This window comes from Erigeron canadensis, chromosome 6 (genome assembly GCF_010389155.1).
Source record: "Erigeron canadensis isolate Cc75 chromosome 6, C_canadensis_v1, whole genome shotgun sequence".
Taxonomy (NCBI): domain Eukaryota; kingdom Viridiplantae; phylum Streptophyta; class Magnoliopsida; order Asterales; family Asteraceae; genus Erigeron; species Erigeron canadensis.
The window spans coordinates 24,910,935-24,930,712 of record NC_057766.1 but is presented as its reverse complement, the minus strand read 5'-3'; the positions used below and the strand labels follow the sequence as shown (position 1 = coordinate 24,930,712).

The following is a 19,778-nucleotide window of genomic DNA, read 5'->3' as shown; positions in this document are numbered from 1 at the left end:
AAATTAAAGGATGAAATTAAGAAAAAAACGAGTCCAAGTTTTAAACGATTTGAGCTCATATAACCATGGTTGTAAATTCCCTCGACTCGGCCGAGAATCCAAAATAAACTCTTGACTCCCTATCTTGCCGAGTGAAATCCGAGTCACAAGTTCTCTTACCTCAATACGCAAACGTCTGAAATAAAAACAAACCAAATCACAATCCTTAAAACTATACCGATAATAGCCCTAACATCATGAGCAAATCATCACGAGTTCCATTAAGACTTCGATCCTTTTCAAGTTTATTCTTTAATGAAAGACCACAGATGGCTTTATTTCTCTTGCAGATGCGCATGCATCCAACTTTCGTAGTTCCCTTACACTATATATAGGCGCAGTAAACACCATAAATTCATCGTCAACTGTATGCATCTCCAATTTTGAACAATCTATGTCACAAAAATCCAAAACAGCATTGAACCACTTTTCACGGTCTTCTCGTTTATCTTGACCTATGCCACAAGGCGGACGAACTTTGACCTTGTATCGTGGACGGTATCTTGAAAGTCTGGAAAAAGAGAAGTTACGGGAGTTAGCAAGACGAAGAAGGGACAACGTTCTCTTTAAATCCATTAGACTATCCACATCAGTGTACCAACTCAATCCAATCTTTAATTAAAAATTAATTTCTCTCTCATCCACCTATACAATTCAATCTAACTCAAATTTCCACTTACATCCACAACCCAACCTAAACCAATTGTTTATTATATTAAAATGATTTATTATCTTATCATATTAAAATGAATTATTATTATAAACTAACTTAATTTGTTTAGGTTTTGAATAATCTTAAAACATATTTCAATATAAATAATTAAAAATGTTATAATTTTATTTTGTCTTTAAAAATCTAAACACATAATTTTTTATATTTAGAATATTTTTTTTTCCAACTAGGTCCGTTTTTAATGAATTATATGTCAAAATGTTCGTAAAAGAAAAACAAAAAATAATACGTTTTCATATTTTTAGAAAAGCTTTTAGAATGAAAGATACTGATGAAAAACATATAAAAGTGAAATTAAATGTAGATAATTTAAATATTATAAATGTGAATCCAATGAAAAATGGGCATGTGGCACAATCTTAGACAAACTTGGCTCGTTTTGTAGATAGGTTCGTGAGAGTTCGCAGTACAATTTCATTTTCTTTCAATATTATAAGCAAGGCTAGAGGTTTTTTTTCTATCTATGATAGAACCTGGAAGCAGCCTCTTTACCTTTGGTAGGGGTAAGACTGTCTACATATCAACCTCCCCTATACACCGCCGAAAACGGTATTGGGACCAAAAACCCGTAGAAGACGACATTGGGAATTACTTTATTTTTTACTTTTGATCTCTTATATGGTTCATTGATAATGATGGTCTAGTAGAGTGCGAATCGCCAAGGAGGTCGGCAGAGACAAGGAAAGATGTTACGAGTAATTGTTTAATTGATTGAATAAAAATGTACTCGTAGTTTTCAAGTTGGAAAACATAATCTGTCTGACCGATTGACCGAGGACTGAAAAGGTAAATGTATAATAGTTTAGGGAGCGTTTACGTAAGTAAAAGAAAATTAGAGCAGGAAAAAAATGGCGCACACATTTTCTGCCTAGCAATAGCAGCAGCCGCTACCGGCCCACCGCCGTTAATCCATTTTCCGTTTATTCTATTCTGTTAACCTTCAGCTCTTCCGAACTCTTCTAAATCATTTAAACGGTATCGTTTCAATTAAACATTAATTAGTTTTATCTGTATATAAAAATAAATTGAAATTTATGTATAGATACACAACTATATATATATATATTAATTATGTTTATATATTGTTGTAGGTGAAAGGATGGGTGAAGTAATTCTAGGAATGCCAGGGCCTTGGGCTGATGATAATTTTGAAGCAGCTGATCATTACACTAGTAAAATTGGGGGACTTCCTGTAAGTCTTTCCGAATATTTTGTGTGATATTTTTCTGCCTTGTTTTGTTGTATGATGAATAGCGATGGCAGTTTTGACCCGTTTGCTTTTAAACGAACCAAACGGGTAAAAAAGAATATAGCTTTTAAGAAAGAAACAGATCAAATGGGTTGAACGGGTCAAATTCGCCCAAACTGCATTTTTAACGCGCTAAAGAAGGGTATTGTAGAAATAGTTAAGATCTTGTATTAGTAGTCGTTTTGGGCATACTATTTATTTAGTAAAAGATGAATCTTTTTTGGACAAAGAATGTCTCCGGCCAATCCAACTCGACTTAACATGCCATAGAATTACCTGTTTTGACGAAAACCATTTTCACCTGTTACCTAACCCAACCAACGCGCCATGTTGTGACTTTTTTTTACAACGAGCATTATGTCTCCTATTGCAGGATTGGCCTTGTCTTGAATCTTTTATACAACCTGATCTTCTTAAGTGTGATTCCTGTGGAGGCAATCTTAGTCTTGTGGCTCAGGTTAGTAACTATGCTTCTGTTGAAGTTCTCATCTTGGGGATCTTTATATGAATTCGGAGTGGTTTTAATATATCTTAGTTATTGTTTCACAGATTTATGCTCCTGTTTCCAACAAGATATTAAGTGTAGAAGAGCGTGTAATTTATATATTTTCTTGTGTAGCACCAACTTGCAAGAACATGAGGCAGGTTTATTCGTATACATTCTGTTGCCTAATTTCCAGTAGTTAACTTCCCGAGTTTAAGCTTATGTAGATAACACAAGGATGTACACAGGAAGTAAAGTTCCATCGTTCCCCATATTATATTCAAAGTTATCATTCCCAATGTTCTATAGCAGGAAACTTAAAGCTATTCTTGATTTATAGTATTATGTGGATTTCATTTTTCAAATATTAACGAATCACCATAAAGCAAGACATGCCAAACTATAAAATTGAAATCTCAATATCGATTCGGTTTTGGAAAACCAGAGGCTTATTTTATTTTGGACAAAACTCAAAGCCAAAAAGTTTGTTATTAGTCATTTATGTTTCTATGTATCAAGCAAGCACATGTTGGAAATCATCATAACTTAAGTTCATATTGTGGTGCTATGATGTTTCTTCATAAATAGTTGGCGCGCTCTCCGTCTTCAAAGATCTTTCAATGATAAAAAGCCAGAGCCTATAAGCCAAGATTCTATTGTATCACCTCTAACCACTGAGTTGCTGGATGACCTGTGGTCATTTGACTTGGATGATGAAGATGATGACATAAATCTAGATGATTTAGGTAAGGCACTTACTGAAGCCACAACTTTGGCCTCTGCTTCTAAAGATAAAAAGCAGACCACTAGCTTAGATGCTGTTGACAGATGCTCACCTATAAGCCTAAGAAATAGACCAGCTGATGACAAAGCGACAGGTATTGTTTCGGTAACTTTTAATAATTCTCTTCAACTTTACCCTTCCAAGATTTGCATGCTTGATTGATGTGCTGTACCGTTTGTATATAAGTACGGTTTTTATTTGTTGCAGTATTACCATGCTTTTAATAATCCTCTTCAACTTTATCCTTCCATGATTTGCAAGCTTGATTGATATGCTGTACCATTTATATATAATGATGATTTTTTTGTTGTTGCAGTATTACCATGCTTTTATTTATATAGTCAAGAGGAGAAGTATTCAAAGGATGTTGCCTCTGTCTCTACAAGCATCTCTTCTCTTCATATAAAAGAGAACCAAAGTGATGGTGATGAGCATGCACCCGAGGAAGCATGGGAAGGGGAAAGTTATGAATATGACAAAGCTCTCAATGCTGACAGAACCTATCTTAAGTTCAAGAAACGATTGGATGTATACCCAGAGCAATGTTTCAGGTACACGGCACGAGAAAGTCCAATCCTTGTAACATATTATCATACTAGTGGCTTTTCATAAGACTGTTGTTATTGTTCTGGTTGGATGAAGAACCAATACACATACTTTTTCTTCTTAGACTTGTGCAAGGGGTTATGTTGGTCAGTCGATATTCCTCGTTTTTGTTCTTACATGAGGGTGAGCCGAATGTGCGGATTTGATAATGGGTCAAAACGTGTTCAGGTTAAATGGGATTTAGTACAAGTTCAAAATGGTTTGTGGTAGGGTTGGCCCGCAAGGACTTTTCTGTCCACTTTTATTTATACAAAAAAACTTAGCAAGTCCTAAGTGTCTTAATAGTTACTATTGGAAAAGGGATATTTGGTACAATAATTATCCCAGCTCTCAAATGAAAGAATTTGACCCTTTTCCAATAAAACACTTCCCTAATTGACTCATTTATAAGTAAGCGGATTATCTGCACCTCTATTTTTTATGATACACTGTTTTGTGATAGTATGAATAAGCACTAAAGCGAAGAGTGACACTTATAAAGTGTTCTGAAAAACACTGTCCATTTCAATATTTTACTTGAGTTTCTGGCCTCTTATTTTTGGAGTTATCTCTTCTGCAGATATTCATATGGTGGGAAGCCACTTTTGGCCACAACAAAAGCTGGAGATCCTGGAAGATGCATGTTGTGTGGTGAATCAAGGCAATATGAATTGCAGCTAATGCCTCCGGTGTTATATTATCTTCAGGAAGCAACAAAGACCTATTCCCTGGAAAACTGGGACTGGATGAGTGTAATCGTATATACTTGTTCCAAGGTACGTTCATACAAGTTATGTGACGGGCACTTATAATTTGTCTTTTGTTTTTTTACGACTGTTTATTGGCTACTTAGAGCTGGGCATATAATGTTGGGCCGCGGAAGCCTAAGACGAGAGATGTGATATATCTGTTTTTTTTCCCGTACAAATGCACCGCCTGACCCTGGCACCTTTATCTTATAGATTATCTGGACTTTGCACCTTTAATCCTGTTCCTTTTGCCACATAGAAACAGTAAACTCTGAGGAGTCATCCTTGTTTTTATGGTTTGAGTTCAAAAATGGACCAAAAAATTTCAAACAAAGTATTCTTGAGTTTTATTAATTTCATACAAGTCTGCCTTCCAAACACGCTTAGCAATTGGACTTAGTATACCACAGCAAACAAAATATTTTGTACTTTATCTGTATCTTCAGCTATTGATATTTCACTTCACGTGCACTTGAATAACGTGTGTAATGTGTTACATTCTGTATCTTTGTCAAGGGATGTGCCCCCTCCTCGAAGCAGGGAAGTGATGGCTGGGCTGTCGCTGATGAAGGCATTGTGGTACAAACCGAATAGAGTATAAGTTAAGACGCATACAATCAGTCTACTCTGCTTAGAAGCAATTGGTGATGGCAATGTCCTCCACTTTTTTCATTAGATTGTAATGCCAAACTGTATTTTGCAATTTTGATATGTTTGTAGACCCAAATTTCTTAGGGTGCTTATATATATCTGGATATTAGAAGGTAGAATTGCATCAGCAAATTTTATGATATAATGGTAAAATCAATGAGTATCTTCTTGTCTTTTTATTTCAAGAGGAATCTCCTTCCCTTGTATTCAGCGTTTCAGACAAAAAAATTGACCCTACTCCATACAACATAATCAGTTAATCACAAGTGCTGTTACAGAAGAAAACAAGTTGGTAAGTGTTGAATTTTCATTACTCCTTCAGATGTGTATCTTACAACAAAAAGAAAGGTTTTTCAGCTAAGGTGACAAAGTGATCACGACCAGGTGTCATGAGGATATATGCACATGATTAACATCAACTTGTAATCCACTTGATACAAGTCAAGATACATGATCGTTTAGGATTCAACAAATTTTACTCGAGAACATTGTTTACCGTACACTTACCCCTACATGACTCATGCAATGCCACTCGAGTTTGATCAACAACTTTTTCGAAATAGACGCTAGACAACACTTGCATTGCATGTGACATTGATAATAAGGAAGCAGAAATGAAAAGGTGTCAGGTACTACTCAAATTTCTTTATCATAGACATGTCGTTCAGCATTTTCTCAATAGCTTCATCATCATCATGTCCTCGTCCTCTGGACTGCAAGAACACAATCACCCTATATATTAAGAAACATGCATACGAAGGAACTTTGCAAAAATAAACATAGCTCATTCCACAATAACTTATCTTAAATTAAATATAACATTGATTACGTTTAGAACAATCAGCTTGAACACATGATGCTTTTCCAACCAGTATATATTTTGATTTACAACACTACAACAAATAATAACACTTTCTTTATGGGCATAAAAAAGATTACATAGTTTATCTTTTTGAAAAGGTTTTATTGTGAAAAACCTCACATTAACACTAGAAATAATATGAAATTAGGTACTGATTATTGTTTTATTCGACAGATTCCTTGATTATGGTACTTAAAAGTTAAAAGCTTCAACAACTAGTCAAACAATCTCTTTAAAGTATGCTAAAACCTAAACGACCCTGATTAGACAGCAGGACTATGCCCAACACATAAGCAGATAAACTTCAATCCAACATAAAAATGTGAAAAGTAAAGGCAGGGAGCAGATACCTTGATAGTGGGTACCATAGCAATAGCTTCCTCCACAGTTTCAGGGCAAAGGTTTCCAAGAACACAAAGCTGCATGCCAATTATATTACAATTTGCATATACCATTTCAGAATCAAGATAACAGGAGAAAAGATACTAAAACAGGCATCAAAGTTCAAAAGCACAAGGCACATTACCTCAAATTCTGCTAACTGGTATCCACTCAGTAGTCTGCGAGTTGGTTAAGATAAACGGAACTGCTTTCACAACATAATATTGACATTACAAAAGACGATGAGAGTTGTAAAAGAAAGATTTTAGATTTAAGTAACTAAGGATACTCTCGAACTTGTCTAACAGCATCTGGATTCTTGTAGCGACTGAACCGCTTCACATATTGCAGTGACTTCTCAAACACTCTGACCAGTAACAGTAAAAGTCAAATACCATACACATATCTTATTCATACTGGGAATAGGAGAAAGCATATCGCAGTGCGACTGCAAACTTTATCTACACAGATATGAATCGAGTAAACAATATTTTGTCACCTAGTTTGAAAAAAAATCACCAACTATTTGTATGTGACATGAGCCCCATGTCTCGTGCACGGTCGTCGGTAACCGAAATATCAAGGAACCATATCAGTCATGATGGGGGATTAATGAACGGATCTATGGTTCATGGACCAATATGGTGAACGTGAATCCATACTTGAGAAATCACCCATAGTGCTGTAATGATTTATGTTACAAAATCACACTACTTACATATGGCCTGTTGGTTCAGACTACAAGTGAGGTAGAATTTATCACAGATGTGGCAAAACGGGTAGGTCAGCTAATAGGTAAAACAAATTCTAGTTGAAACGGGTCACTTTTTTTATACCAAAAGGTGAAATGTATCTATTAGAAACATTTATGTACACAATATACATACCAGAAATGGACATACCCGTTTCTGTAAAAAAACAATACAGACACCATTCCTAAAACCATACTCCACTAGATACAAACCAAAAACCTGAATTAGACAAAATACTAAACAACCACCAGAGCAAACATTCATATTTCCATCATTTCCAACCTGACACCTGCACTTGAATAGGCCGAAGAAGGCTCATCTTTCACGCACTCTCTACTCCTATTCGCATGTGCAGGCTAGCCCATACAAAGATACAACTTCACAACCACCAGTTGAACCTTCCAATTCCAATAGTTATTCAGTCATTTTAACATCTCACATTCTCAACTAAATTTGGTTGAATACCCCATTTCTTATATTCTGCTATAACATTAGCAGTCTTATTAACCTTCAATCCCATCAGCCTTAATTTGATTGTATCACTAATAATTTCACTAAGCACATTCTCACTTCTTTCCTCATTGCTAAAAGCTCTTAAAAGGGTCACTTTTAAGTAGTAATATTTGTGACAAAAAACCAAGATTTTCATAATAATCATATAAATCATTAGAAACACAATCTAGAAGGTTAGGTGCATTAAAAAGAAGACTTCTTTCAACCCGTTCCAAACTTTTAACCAGTTCCATCTGAAAAGTTTTTCTAATCTGGCCCGTAAGAGACACAACAGAACCCAAATCGACTCATTCATAAGTAAATGGGTTAAACTTGCCACCTATAACTTATCCATAACTCTGTTAACTCTACAATAACTTCAGAAACAAAACAGTATCAGATACAAATTTCGAAATTTATACTCACTGAGAAACATGATTCAACGGATCTTCAGACATCTGCTGAAGCTGTTCATATTTGTGTTCAAGAATCAACGAGACTTCACAATTCATTAAACACTTGGCCTTCAAAAACTCTGAAAAACCAATAAACTTTTATCAACAACAACTCAAAAAGATCAACGGCAAGCACAAAAGCCGCAACTTATTCAGAAAAGTACAAAACAAAAACCGAAAAAATTTAACTACCTTCGCCTATTTTGAGCTCGGCAGCATTTTCTTCCTCTTCCGCAGACATGTTTGAAGACAATGTAACCCTAAACATATATCGAACATAAATAAAACTTCAAAACCGGAGTCGCTAAAACAATAAACATCAACAGATCCTTACACTCTTTTTTTAAAAACGAACGAAAATGTACCCGCTTTGTCCCATTTAACAATTGCTACTATATGTATTAACAATTCAGTATGTCAGCTATATAAGTTGTTAGGTCATCAAAATCGGTGCCAGTATCACCTATTTATTTATATACTAAAAAACATGAAAAAAAATTAGCAATTTGATACACATAACAAATTTGGTACACTTAACCCTAGTTATAAGGTAGCATAATTTTTTCAATACACAAGCCCTAAAAAATCCCTAAATTATAATTGAATATAGAATCATTAAAGTTTAATAATCAAATTTAAGTAGAAGATAACAATAATAATAATAATTAAAATTATAATAAGAATAATACCGAATTAACAGATGATTATCGAATGCAAATTGTAGACGAAGAAAAAGAAGGCGATTAATGGAGTGAAGAAAATATATGTATTATTATTAGAGTGATCGACACAAATCGTCCCTGTGGTTTGTCCAAATAGTCTGATTTTGTCTTTTAACTTTTAAAACCTCAGATACCATCCTTTATAAAACGATCAGGTTTCATCCTTATCGATAATAAACGTCAACTCGTATCTGTTAACCCCACGTGAGGGTATCTGAGTCTTTTAAACTGCTAAAGGACCATCACTGATTTTACCTAATTTTATCTACATTTGTTTTTGGATTTTTCTTTTCTTTACTCTTTAATATGCATAAACTACTAACCACGCCCATTTTCATCAACACCGCTTTTCATTTTCAATCAAAATACCGAAAATAATCATACTTTATCTCTATATCTATCTCTATCTACATATATTTTCATTACATATTCATTGATTCTCCATCTCTAGTAATATATTTACATACTTATATCTATATTACACAAATTCAAATTCAACATAAAAAAGGACTCATCGTAATGTATATCACAATCACCACTTTGACCTCAAACAAAAATATCAAATCCACTTACAAAGTCATAGCAAACATGTGTAGTCATCTTTCTTAATCATATGTTCATATGAATCTCAAGAAAACAATTATAAACAATTTAGTGGTACACGTCTATGTTTATGCGTGTGTGTATATATATATATATATATATTTGACGTCAGATCCGATTCATAAGTAGAGGTAGTTTTTGAGGTTGGTTTTTTAAAGGTGGGTTTCGAAGGTGGTTTCCAGAAATGTTAGTTGGTGGTGGTGCAGTGACCGGAATAACGAGCGGAAGTCGCCATGGTGTGGAAGAACGACTTTATTTGTTCCCTTCAATAACAGTATAGAGTAGTGGTGGTCTTGTTAATCTCCTACGACTAGCATTAATCTTATAGATCTTTGACCACCATCCACCACCAAAGCCGCCGCCACTTGCCATCACTACCGGCGCAACACCCCACAACCACCGTCTCTTGATTTATGGAGATACACTAATGGTTTGAAAAACAAAAATGATTCGGTTTATATGAATTGAATCTGCTTTTCGTTGTATATTTATATATTCGTCCTTGATTTCTCTCTCTTTTTTTTTTTAATAAATAGCTTTAATATTATTATTATATATAATTATATATGGTATACATTATATATTTATTTGAACGAAATGGGTGGTGGTCGTGGACACGTGGTTTTCAATTGTTATGAGTGAATGAGTGATTGTATCCAAAAGGATATCTGTAATTGTATAGGTATAGATAGATGTAAATATTATAGATGTATATATGATTTTAGGTTTCTTAGATTAAAGATAAAAATAGGATAGTGGTGGTGGTAATGAACTTTGAGTTTCATCTGGATTGAAGATTAAAATTATATCATGTTTGGTCCTTTAATTTTGATAAAGTGACTATATTACCCTCACGTGGAAGACACGTGAGGGAGTTAACGGACTTAAGATGACGTCTGTTATCGTAAAGGATCAAATGTGATCGTTTTCCACCTATAAAGGATGGTCTCTGAGGTTTTGAAAGTTAAAGGACAAAACCTGACTATTTGGATAAACCACAAGGACGATTTGTGTCGATCACTCTTATTATTATAAACAGAAAATTGCTGTAAGAATTTCATAAAGGTGTTTTGACTATTGCATTATGTTACTTTTGGTCCCTTAACTATCAACTTTCTGAATTTGATTTTACTACTCGTATGGTCGTATTAAATAGAGCACTTAAATTAGTTTCCTCATTTTGCAAGAGGAAATATATAAGATTTGCGGAGGTTTATGGACATTCATCCTATCATGGAGTAAGTTGCCAATAGACAAACCTTCTCATGTCAACTCTAGCTTTTGTTTATATATATTTTGAATGAATTATATGAAAAGTGTTATATGTACGTTACCAAATTTGCAAAGTAACTCTCAATGTCGTCTTCTACGGGTTTTGGGTTCTAATACCGTCTTCGACGGTGTATGAGGGAGGTTGATATGTAGACAACCTTACCCCTACGAAAGGTAGGAAGGCTGCTTCCAGATTCTACCAAAGGTAGAAAATGACCTCCATCCTTGTCGGGTATGAAGATCGAACTCATGACCTCTGTTTGCAAAGGCAAAAGCTCTAACCACTGATCCAAGATCAACCCAGTTGGTATTTGTACGTTACCAAATTTGGCTGTACAATATTAAACCACGGTTCTTGTTATTTGGCACAACCGAAAATTTGTACATATTTTAACATCGCTATAGCATATGAGAATCTGCTTAAAGATAATTACCGTGAAGTAAAATTTGATCTTGATTAGCTTAAAAGCAATTGACAAAAACAATTAACAACAATAGTATATACCAACATGTATCATTGATCTGTATCTTGAACACATGTGATTGTGATATACACAGACATCTCTCTCTATATATAAAAGATATATATATATATATATATATATATATATATATATATATATATATAAGGCTATCAGAAAGTGCTCACGTGACATTCTCTTGTCGCGCCACGTCGGCTATTTCCTAGGTGTCGACTCCATATTACTCCAGATGACACGTCAGCTTCCACATAGGTATACATCTTCCACATAAGCATCTAAATGTTTAGAACATATGCATATTTAAAATTTGTAATAAAAATGCACTTACCAGGGTTTGAACTTGTGATGCATGGATAGCTAGGCTATCGCTTTCACCAATTGGACTAGAGCGAATTGGATGCCTTTCATATTTCATATTGTTTTCAATGGAGGGGCATACAATCAAGTATATATTACCTATTATTCTTGAGTTATTATATTAGAATTATTTTTAAAAAAGTGTAAATTTGTGATGAAAAACAAAAAAAGTGTAAATTACAGTCAAAGTTGAAAACAAAAGTCAACTTGAAAAAATCGAGATTTGTGATTGGTCGATAAATTATTAGAGCAACTGTTTTTTAATATATAAAAAGGTATTTATATTTTTTGATATTCAAAACTTGACAGTGAGGAGAAAGTTTATATAAGTGTAGATTCAATATGTGAAAATAACAATGGATCTGGTTTTCACGAGGAATTATACACTCAAGATTTTTTTAATAGTATTAAAGTATCCAGCATACTACATTATCGCTTGATTCTAAAAGTAAGTGTACCGGTTATATTACTTAATAACATAGATCAACTAGATCGATTATGTAATGACACCAAACTTTCAGTAAGGAAACTTGGTGAACTGGTTGACAAAGCTTGGATACTTTTTTGTTGCAGTACTCAAATTTATTTCTAACAATGATTATCAACAAGTTGTATGTTGCCTTTTCGATAGTCAAAAACAAACAATCATTGATAGTTTTGATTTTAGACAGCGATGACAAACGACGAACACCACATAAAATGTTGTTTTTAAAAAAATTTTGAGTCATCTATAATTCCTTTTATATTTATATTTAATTATGATTTAGTTTCAACCAGTTTTACAACTTTTTTTATGTAATAAATTATAGATATCTTCAATTTGTGGATGTCTTTATTGCTGATTTTTATTTTTAATTTTTTCAATGCATATGAAATGTTTGTTTACTATATACAACTATTCACTTTTTGTTATAATAATATTTTTATTATATGTTATTTACGTTGAATTACGTAGAAAATAAAATAGACCGATGCAACGCACGAGTTTTACCTAGTGTAATTAATAATTAAGGTGTCTAGTGAGAATGTTTTAGCAACTTGTTTCTTTTTTATAGAATATTATCATCATATACTTATTGAAAGTATGTACTATAAACATAGCCTTTATATATAAAATTGTAAGATCACGACATTTCACTAAACACATATGCGCCAAATAGGGTTGATTTTGCCATTTTGGGCATTTTGTCAAACTACAGCCACAGTTGTTTTAATATTCAAAGAAAGACAACTCAAATTAAACTATCTAATTTGAAAACTTACAACACTATGGTTTGGGTTTTTCTTTCTTTATATTTCATCTTTTTGCATCCACCTAAATGTCTTAATTTTTTTTCTTTTGTTATAATTCTTTTAAGGGTATAATATTTGATCTTTTCTATTAGTAACTGGATGAACTTACAAAATGAATGTATCTAGCTATATCTACTTCTAAAGCTCAAACTCTTCGAATTCAAAAACTTCTATTATTTGAACTCTAAAATTCAAATTTACTACATTTAAATAAGTATTAATGTATTATTATCAAATCCATTTTCAAAACCTATAGTTGTTAAACGCTCAAACGTTTAGCATACATGTTTAGCATTTTCGGTATTTCAACCTCGAGTTTTAAAGTGTCCATACATAGATAGGATCTGGAACCATATTACAGTCTAAGTATGTAAAGAGTTGTCCATGGCTTCATAGCCTAGTGACATCTTGGTGGTGAGATAAAGCCTTGTGACCATAAGGTCATGGGTTCAAAACCCACATAAAGGGTTTTCTCATATATAATGAATTTCCTCATGAAGTGGTGTATTGGCATATATTGCCAAGTAGGGATATGATCAAGTGATACCCTGGTGACATAATGACACTCCAATGGTTGATCTAAATTTTCCGTTAAACAAAAAGTACGTAGAGAGCTCTTTGACTCACAAGTTGGGACTAATTAAGACACTTTGATAATTTTCAAAAGTTAAATAGTGTCATTACATTATGAAGGATTTAAATAAATATTCTTGAAATGTAAGATTAAAATAATATGCCCCCTTAGTTACTGAAAAGTGATCAAGTTTTTCTTCTTGTTCTGGCCTTGTCTAGGTCATGTTTGTCTAATCAAAAAGTTGCTAATAATGATGGATTATTATGCATAGAGGGTGAGAGACAAGCACTTCTCCGGTTCAAACAAAGCCTCACGAAAAGTCGTCTTGCTTCGTGGATTGGTGAGGATAGAAGTTGTGTTGCAAATGTACATCGATCAATTCTGGAAGTGTAACACTTGGACATGACATAAACTATTTCAGATTGAAGTCATTGAACTATCAAAATTTTGCTGTACATTATAAACCGTTTAAGGCAAGTATAACATTAGTTTTTTAGATTATAGGGGTGTATTAGTAATTATAAACCTTGAAGTTATGAGTAATTAAGACAAATATGTAAACTTTTTATAATGTCTGTTGTTCATTGACTTGAACTTATTGTTTGAAGTCGTTCTATATGGTTTACTCGGACTTTTGTCATTTTTTAAATTCACTTAATTGGTTTTTTAATAATAAATTGGGACCGACACACTTTTATTTTTTCAAAGATTAAATGGAGTCCTTACACTTGAAATGTAAGAATTTAGTTTTAACTTGTCCCTTTATAAACTAAAAAACGGATCGAGTTCTCCCCATATATTATATTAAACCAGGCAAATGAGTGCCCTGTTTTCATTTTATGGTTACTTGAGTTTTCTTCTTGTTCTGGCCTTGTCTCATTCATGCATATCTAATCAAATACTACTTGATAATAAGGATGTGTTATGCATGGAGGGTGAGAGAGGAGCACTTCTCGAGTTCAAACAGGGCCTCATTGACGAAATAGATCGTCTTGCTTCGTGGGTCGGTGAGGATAGAAACTGTTGCGGATGGGCTGGGATTGTTTGTGATAATATCACGGGTCATGTCCGTGGGATTCATCTACAGGGCGTTATTTCTCCTGATCTATATGAGGGTTGTGACCGAACACGACAGTTGGGAGGGAATTTAAGTTCATCCTTGTTACATCTGAAGCAACTCAGACATCTGGACTTAAGCTGCAACAACTTTGGAGGGATCCAAGTTCCGGAATTCATTGGTTCCCTTACAAACTTGAGATATCTCAACATCTCAAAGTCGTATTTTAGTGGAATTATCCCTCCTCAATTGGGGAATCTGTCCCGATTGCACGTCCTTGGTGTTGGAAGTAGTTTTCATGTATCATATGAAAAAACACGCGTGATGAATATGCAATGGTTGTCAAGTCTTCGTTCGTTGCATCACCTGGATATGAGCGGTGTGAACCTCAGCAAAGCAATCGATTGGTTTCAGGTGATCAGTACCCTTCCTTCTTTGACCGAACTACATTTATCATATTGTGATATTATTGATATACATCCACATGTTCCTAGTCTTAATATCACATCCCTTTCCTTGCTCGATCTCTCTAATAATGATTTGAGTAGTTTCATGCCACAATGGGTATTCAGTATAACTAATTTGGTTTCCTTGGATTTATCATGGTGTAATATCCATAGCCTTATTCATGGCAATATCGATAGCTTCCGTAACTTGACTTCTCTCAAGTCGCTTCATGTTTCAAGGAACGATTTCATGAATTCTTCATTAGTTTTAAAAGGCTTGTCTAGTACTGTAGCTGGTAATCTTGTGTCGTTAAAAACAAGTTTTTGTGGCGTTTCGAGTTCAGTTCTCAATTCACTTCACAACCTAACATCCCTTCGTAGCCTTGACCTGTCAGCAAATGAACTCACAAATAAAATACCTAGATCAGTTGTTAACATTTGTAATTTGAAAGATATTGATTTGTCATCAAACAATTTTGGTAATATTAGTTTGAGTTATCTTCTTGGAGATTTTCTACAGTGCGAATCACGTAATGGTCGATCTTCACACTTAGAGGAGTTAGATGTTACTAATAGCAATATTTCTGGTACAATTCCAGAGTTCATTGGGAAGTTAACTTCTATGAGGAGATTATTACTCGGTAGGAATAGCATTTCTGGTCCAATTCCACACTGGATTGGACGATTATCATCATTGGAGCATTTAGAGCTTTCGAATAATGGGTTGGATGGTTTCCTTCCTGATGGCCTTGGTAATCTTTCCAAGTTAGAATGGTTAACATTTTCTAACAATTTGTTGACCGGTGTCGTAACAGAAGCTCACTTTGCCAAACTAGAGAGTTTGAAGTATCTATATGGAACAGGTAACAACTTAACTCTACGACCACGACTTGCAAACTGGATTCCCTCGTTCCAGTTGCGGGAGTTGGATTTAAGTTCTTGGGGTTTAGGGCCACAGTTTCCACTGTGGTTGCAATCACAGACCCATTTAATAGATTTGAACATAAAAAACACAGGCATTTCTTCAGCAATGCCTGTCGCATTTTTGAAATCATTCCCTAATCTATGGTCTTTAGATATGTCACATAATCATATCCAGGGAATGTTGTTAGACATCCCTGCAACACTTAGAGTACTAGACCTAAGTTTTAACGAGTTTAGCGGGGAATTACCAAAATTGTCTAAGGGGTCATTTCTATATGTGATGGATCTCTCGAGTAATAACTTTGTGGGATCAGTTCATCGTTTGTTGTGCTCCAAAAGTGTTAATAAGAACCCAGATGATCCTACTCAAACTGCTCTTAATTTGGGAAACAATCATTTGTCAGGTGTTCTCATTCCTGAGTGCTGGGATAAATGGCAAGAATTGAATTATTTAAACTTGGAGAATAATCATTTGACTGGTGAGATTCCGGGCACATTGGGCCATCTACATCAGTTACAATCACTGAACTTGCGTGGTAACAAGCTCTCGGGAATACCTGCTTCTCTAATGAATCTTAAATATTTGGAGGTCCTGCAAATTGGTAGGAATGAACTTGTTGGAAGCATTCCAAAATGGTTGGGTAACCTCTCTAATTTAAGAGATCTCAACCTTAGATACAACAATCTTGGCGGAAATATTCCTTATGAGCTTTGTTATCTTACACTGGTCCAAATATTGGATGTTGCGCATAATAATCTATCTGGAAACATTCCACGATGTTTCAACAACTTTAGTGTCCTTTCTGGCAAAGAATATCTCTCCATTCTAAATTTTGCGGGGTTCAGTATTTCTTCTGAAGAGGTTAGTGCCAGTGATTCATTGGTGATGAAAGGACGAGAAGACACATATGACACTATTCTTGGAATGGTCACGTTGTTGGACCTTTCAAGTAACAATCTTGTTGGACCCATTCCAAGTGAACTAACGGCTCTCGGGAAGTTACAATCTTTGAACTTATCAAGAAATCAATTGACTGGAAGGATCCCCGAAAAGATAGGAGACATGAAATCACTTGAAACTCTTGATTTATCACTGAACAAGCTTTCAGGGAAGCTTCCCTTGAGCCTGTCAAGATTGACTTTTTTGCTTAGCTTCAATGTGTCTTGGAATCAATTGACAGGAACGGTTCCGACAAGCATCCAGCTTCAGAGCTTCCATGAGTCCAGCTTCTTCAGCAACAAACTTTGTGGAGATCCACTCAAGCGTTGTTTACCAACTGAAGTACCCAATGAAGAAATTCAAAAAGAAGACAATGTATCACATGGAGCTACAGATTGGGGGTTGATTACGAGCATTGTGGTTGGAATAGTTGTTGGTTTCTGGGTCATTGTGGCTCCTTTGATGGTTAGCGAAACATGGAGGATCGCGTACTTTCATTTCCTGAGTGAGCTGAGGTATATGGTTTACGATATTTTCTATAAGTATGTATGGAGGCAACATGTTTTCTAAATGATCAAATAGGTCCCCGTGATCTGATTGTTTAGTATTATATATATATATACTACTTAAATAAATAAGTTGGAAGCTTGTATTTTAGAAGACTATCCAGTGTCGAATAAGTTTCTTATAAAGTAGGCAGACCTATGGCCTAAAGTACATTAATTGGTCTACATGTTGTTGGGAATGACTTTTGAGCAGAGTTATGAAATGAATCACCCTGCTTTGCATGGCCTCATATACGTACAATTCAAATTTGGTTTGATTCTTTGATGTATTTCAGTCTAATTGGTATCTAGTGAACATCCATTAGTCCTTAGCTGTGCCTGCCATATGACCAAAAATATATAATCATTGAAGCTTACCTTGTACTGTCCAACATACAAACGTACGTAAATGAAACATAATATCGGATGGTATTTTTTTCATGAACTGACTGGTGACAGCCACACGGCTGCAGTCTGCCAGTCAACCTTTGGAGCATAGAGTATATTGTCATCCCGTAATCTTGTTCAAGCTTCTCGTACATATCTTTGTCGTTTTTTCCAGATTGTATTTCGTCAGGAATGAGCTACAACCCGAAACAAGTATATATAATGAACCATAAAAAGTTACAGGGATTACTTCGTGTGGGTGCTACTCAATTTTGCAATTCTTATCAGGAGGGATGTACAGTAAGTATGGAAAAAAAATTCACTTTTTTCTTGCACCACATAAAATGGAACAACTAGAATGAATATACAAAAAATTATTATTTCCGTACAAAAGTTTCCGAATTTCATTGTACATTAATTATCCAACCACGGTTCTCAGTATACTTTGGCATAACCGATAACTCGTAAATATTCAAACATCCCTACTACTTATAAATCCGGTCTTGGATATAAGTAACTGATCTGTTTGGCTCAATTGTTACATAGGGTAGTGTCTTGTGCGAATGTTTTAGCAACTAGTTTTATTTCATCAAATTAAATATCATCATCATGTACTTACTAACAGGACCTACTACATCTTTTTTAACGACTAAACGTTACACCATTTCTACTCCTAGTCTTAAACTAACCCCATTATTCTAAACGTGTGTATGACAGGGTTGAAGCCTAAACTGCTCTCAAAGAAGCATAGATGCATATTATTGTCTAGTGGTTTTTATGTAAGGGGTAAGTGCCCAGAAATGCAATCAACTAATGCTCAAAAGTTAGTGTGCACGAACTCTAGATCAGCTTTATTGTGTTCACGAAACTTGAAGTTTTGGTTATTGTGTTCACGAAACGGGATTATGGCTATGTGGGACCGATTACTTTCACATTGACCTGTTGACTGCTTACGTGACATGTACACAATAACTTTTTGGGATTAGTTTATGCATACAATTAAAAAAAACAGATTATTTTTTTTCAAACTCGCCAGAAACTGCAACTCGCCGGAAAACTTAAAAATCCGATTAAACATTCGTTTCTTCGAATTAAACCACGAAATTCGCACCAAAATACTCAAAAATCAGCCGCGAATAAACCCTCAACAAAAGTTAAACCGATTGAGACTCGCCGGAAAATTCACCAACTCGCCGGAAAAATTAAAATCACCATAACTTTGTTGTTTATTCAAGTTTCGACTTGAAACCAACACCAAACTGCTCAAAATTGTTGTCCGAAACTCGAAGAAACAACAAAGTTATGGTGATTTTAAATTTTACGGCGAGTTGATGAATTATCCGGCGAGTCTCAATTGGTTTAACTTTTGCCGAGGGTTTGTTCGCGGCTGATTTTTGAGTATTTTGGTGCCAATTTTCGTGGTCTAATTCGAAGAAACGAAGGTTTAATCGGATTTTTAAGTTTTCTAATGAGTATTTGCAGTTTTCGGCGAGTTTGAAAAAAAATAATTTGTTTTTTTTTTAATTGTGTATAAACTAATCCCAAAAAGTTATTGTGTGCATAAACTAATCCCAAAAAGTTATTGTGTGCATGTCACGTAAGCAGTCAACGGGTCAACGTGAAAGAGGTGACCGGCTAACTTTTGACCCGGTCACTTTTGCATGCTATAGGACTATTGAACAAGTTTCCTGAATACAATAAAATTAACCTAAAGTTCGTGCACAGAATAACTTTTAAGAATTAGTTGACTGCATTTCTGGGTACTTATCCCTTTATGTAATCATAAATTTATATTACTTGTATTATCTAAACATATATCGAACGTAAATAAAAATTCAAAGCCAGAGTTGCCCAAACATGCAATATACATCAACACACCGTTGCAGTCTTTTAAAAAACGAACGAAAATGTTTCCACTTTGTCCCATTTAATAACTACTACGGGTATCCGTTTTGAAATT

General features: G+C 34.6%; 3 protein-coding genes across 3 annotated transcripts; 2 read left to right on the top strand and 1 right to left on the bottom strand.

Moving 5' to 3' along the window:
• Window positions 1-1,597: 1,597 nt before the first annotated feature.
• LOC122602663 (programmed cell death protein 2-like) lies at window positions 1,598-5,459 on the top strand. The gene is made up of 8 exons (XM_043775257.1): window positions 1,598-1,747; window positions 1,864-1,964; window positions 2,395-2,478; window positions 2,571-2,662; window positions 3,094-3,383; window positions 3,606-3,840; window positions 4,455-4,650; window positions 5,140-5,459. The coding sequence occupies exons 2-8, from the start codon at window positions 1,872-1,874 to the stop codon at window positions 5,215-5,217; spliced, it is 1,068 nt and encodes a 355-aa protein (XP_043631192.1). The 5' UTR covers window positions 1,598-1,747; window positions 1,864-1,871; the 3' UTR covers window positions 5,218-5,459.
• Window positions 5,460-5,683: 224 nt separating this feature from the next.
• Window positions 5,684-8,995, bottom strand: LOC122602667 (DNA-directed RNA polymerase II subunit 4). Its single transcript, XM_043775260.1, has 7 exons — window positions 8,906-8,995; window positions 8,409-8,476; window positions 8,188-8,296; window positions 6,807-6,884; window positions 6,663-6,696; window positions 6,487-6,555; window positions 5,684-5,987 (listed from the first exon to the last, which is right to left on the bottom strand). Exons 2-7 carry the CDS (start codon window positions 8,455-8,457, stop codon window positions 5,907-5,909), a joined length of 420 nt encoding a protein of 139 aa, XP_043631195.1. The 5' UTR covers window positions 8,458-8,476; window positions 8,906-8,995; the 3' UTR covers window positions 5,684-5,906.
• A 5,341-nt stretch (window positions 8,996-14,336) lies between these two features.
• Window positions 14,337-17,456, top strand: LOC122604532 (receptor-like protein EIX1). Its single transcript, XM_043777418.1, has one exon. The coding sequence runs from the start codon at window positions 14,337-14,339 to the stop codon at window positions 17,454-17,456; it is 3,120 nt and encodes a 1,039-aa protein (XP_043633353.1).
• The last annotated feature ends 2,322 nt before the right edge of the window (window positions 17,457-19,778 follow it).

Bases quoted from the DNA above. Each gene is read 5' to 3' on its own strand.
- LOC122602663 (XM_043775257.1), top strand. From the start codon at position 1,872: ATGGGTGAAGTAATTCTAGGAATGCCAGGGCCTTGGGCTGATGATAAT. The intron at 3,384-3,605 runs GTATTGTTTCGG...TTGTTGTTGCAG, and splicing joins AGCTGATGACAAAGCGACAG to TATTACCATGCTTTTATTTA. The intron at 4,651-5,139 runs GTACGTTCATAC...ATCTTTGTCAAG, and splicing joins TCGTATATACTTGTTCCAAG to GGATGTGCCCCCTCCTCGAA.
- LOC122602667 (XM_043775260.1), bottom strand. From the start codon at position 8,457: ATGTCTGCGGAAGAGGAAGAAAATGCTGCCGAGCTCAAAATAGGCGAA. The intron at 6,885-8,187 runs GTGAGTATAAAT...GTTACTGGTCAG, and splicing joins CCGTTGAATCATGTTTCTCA to AGTGTTTGAGAAGTCACTGC. The intron at 6,556-6,662 runs GTAATGTGCCTT...ATTGGCATGCAG, and splicing joins ACCAGTTAGCAGAATTTGAG to CTTTGTGTTCTTGGAAACCT.
- LOC122604532 (XM_043777418.1), top strand. From the start codon at position 14,337: ATGAGTGCCCTGTTTTCATTTTATGGTTACTTGAGTTTTCTTCTTGTT.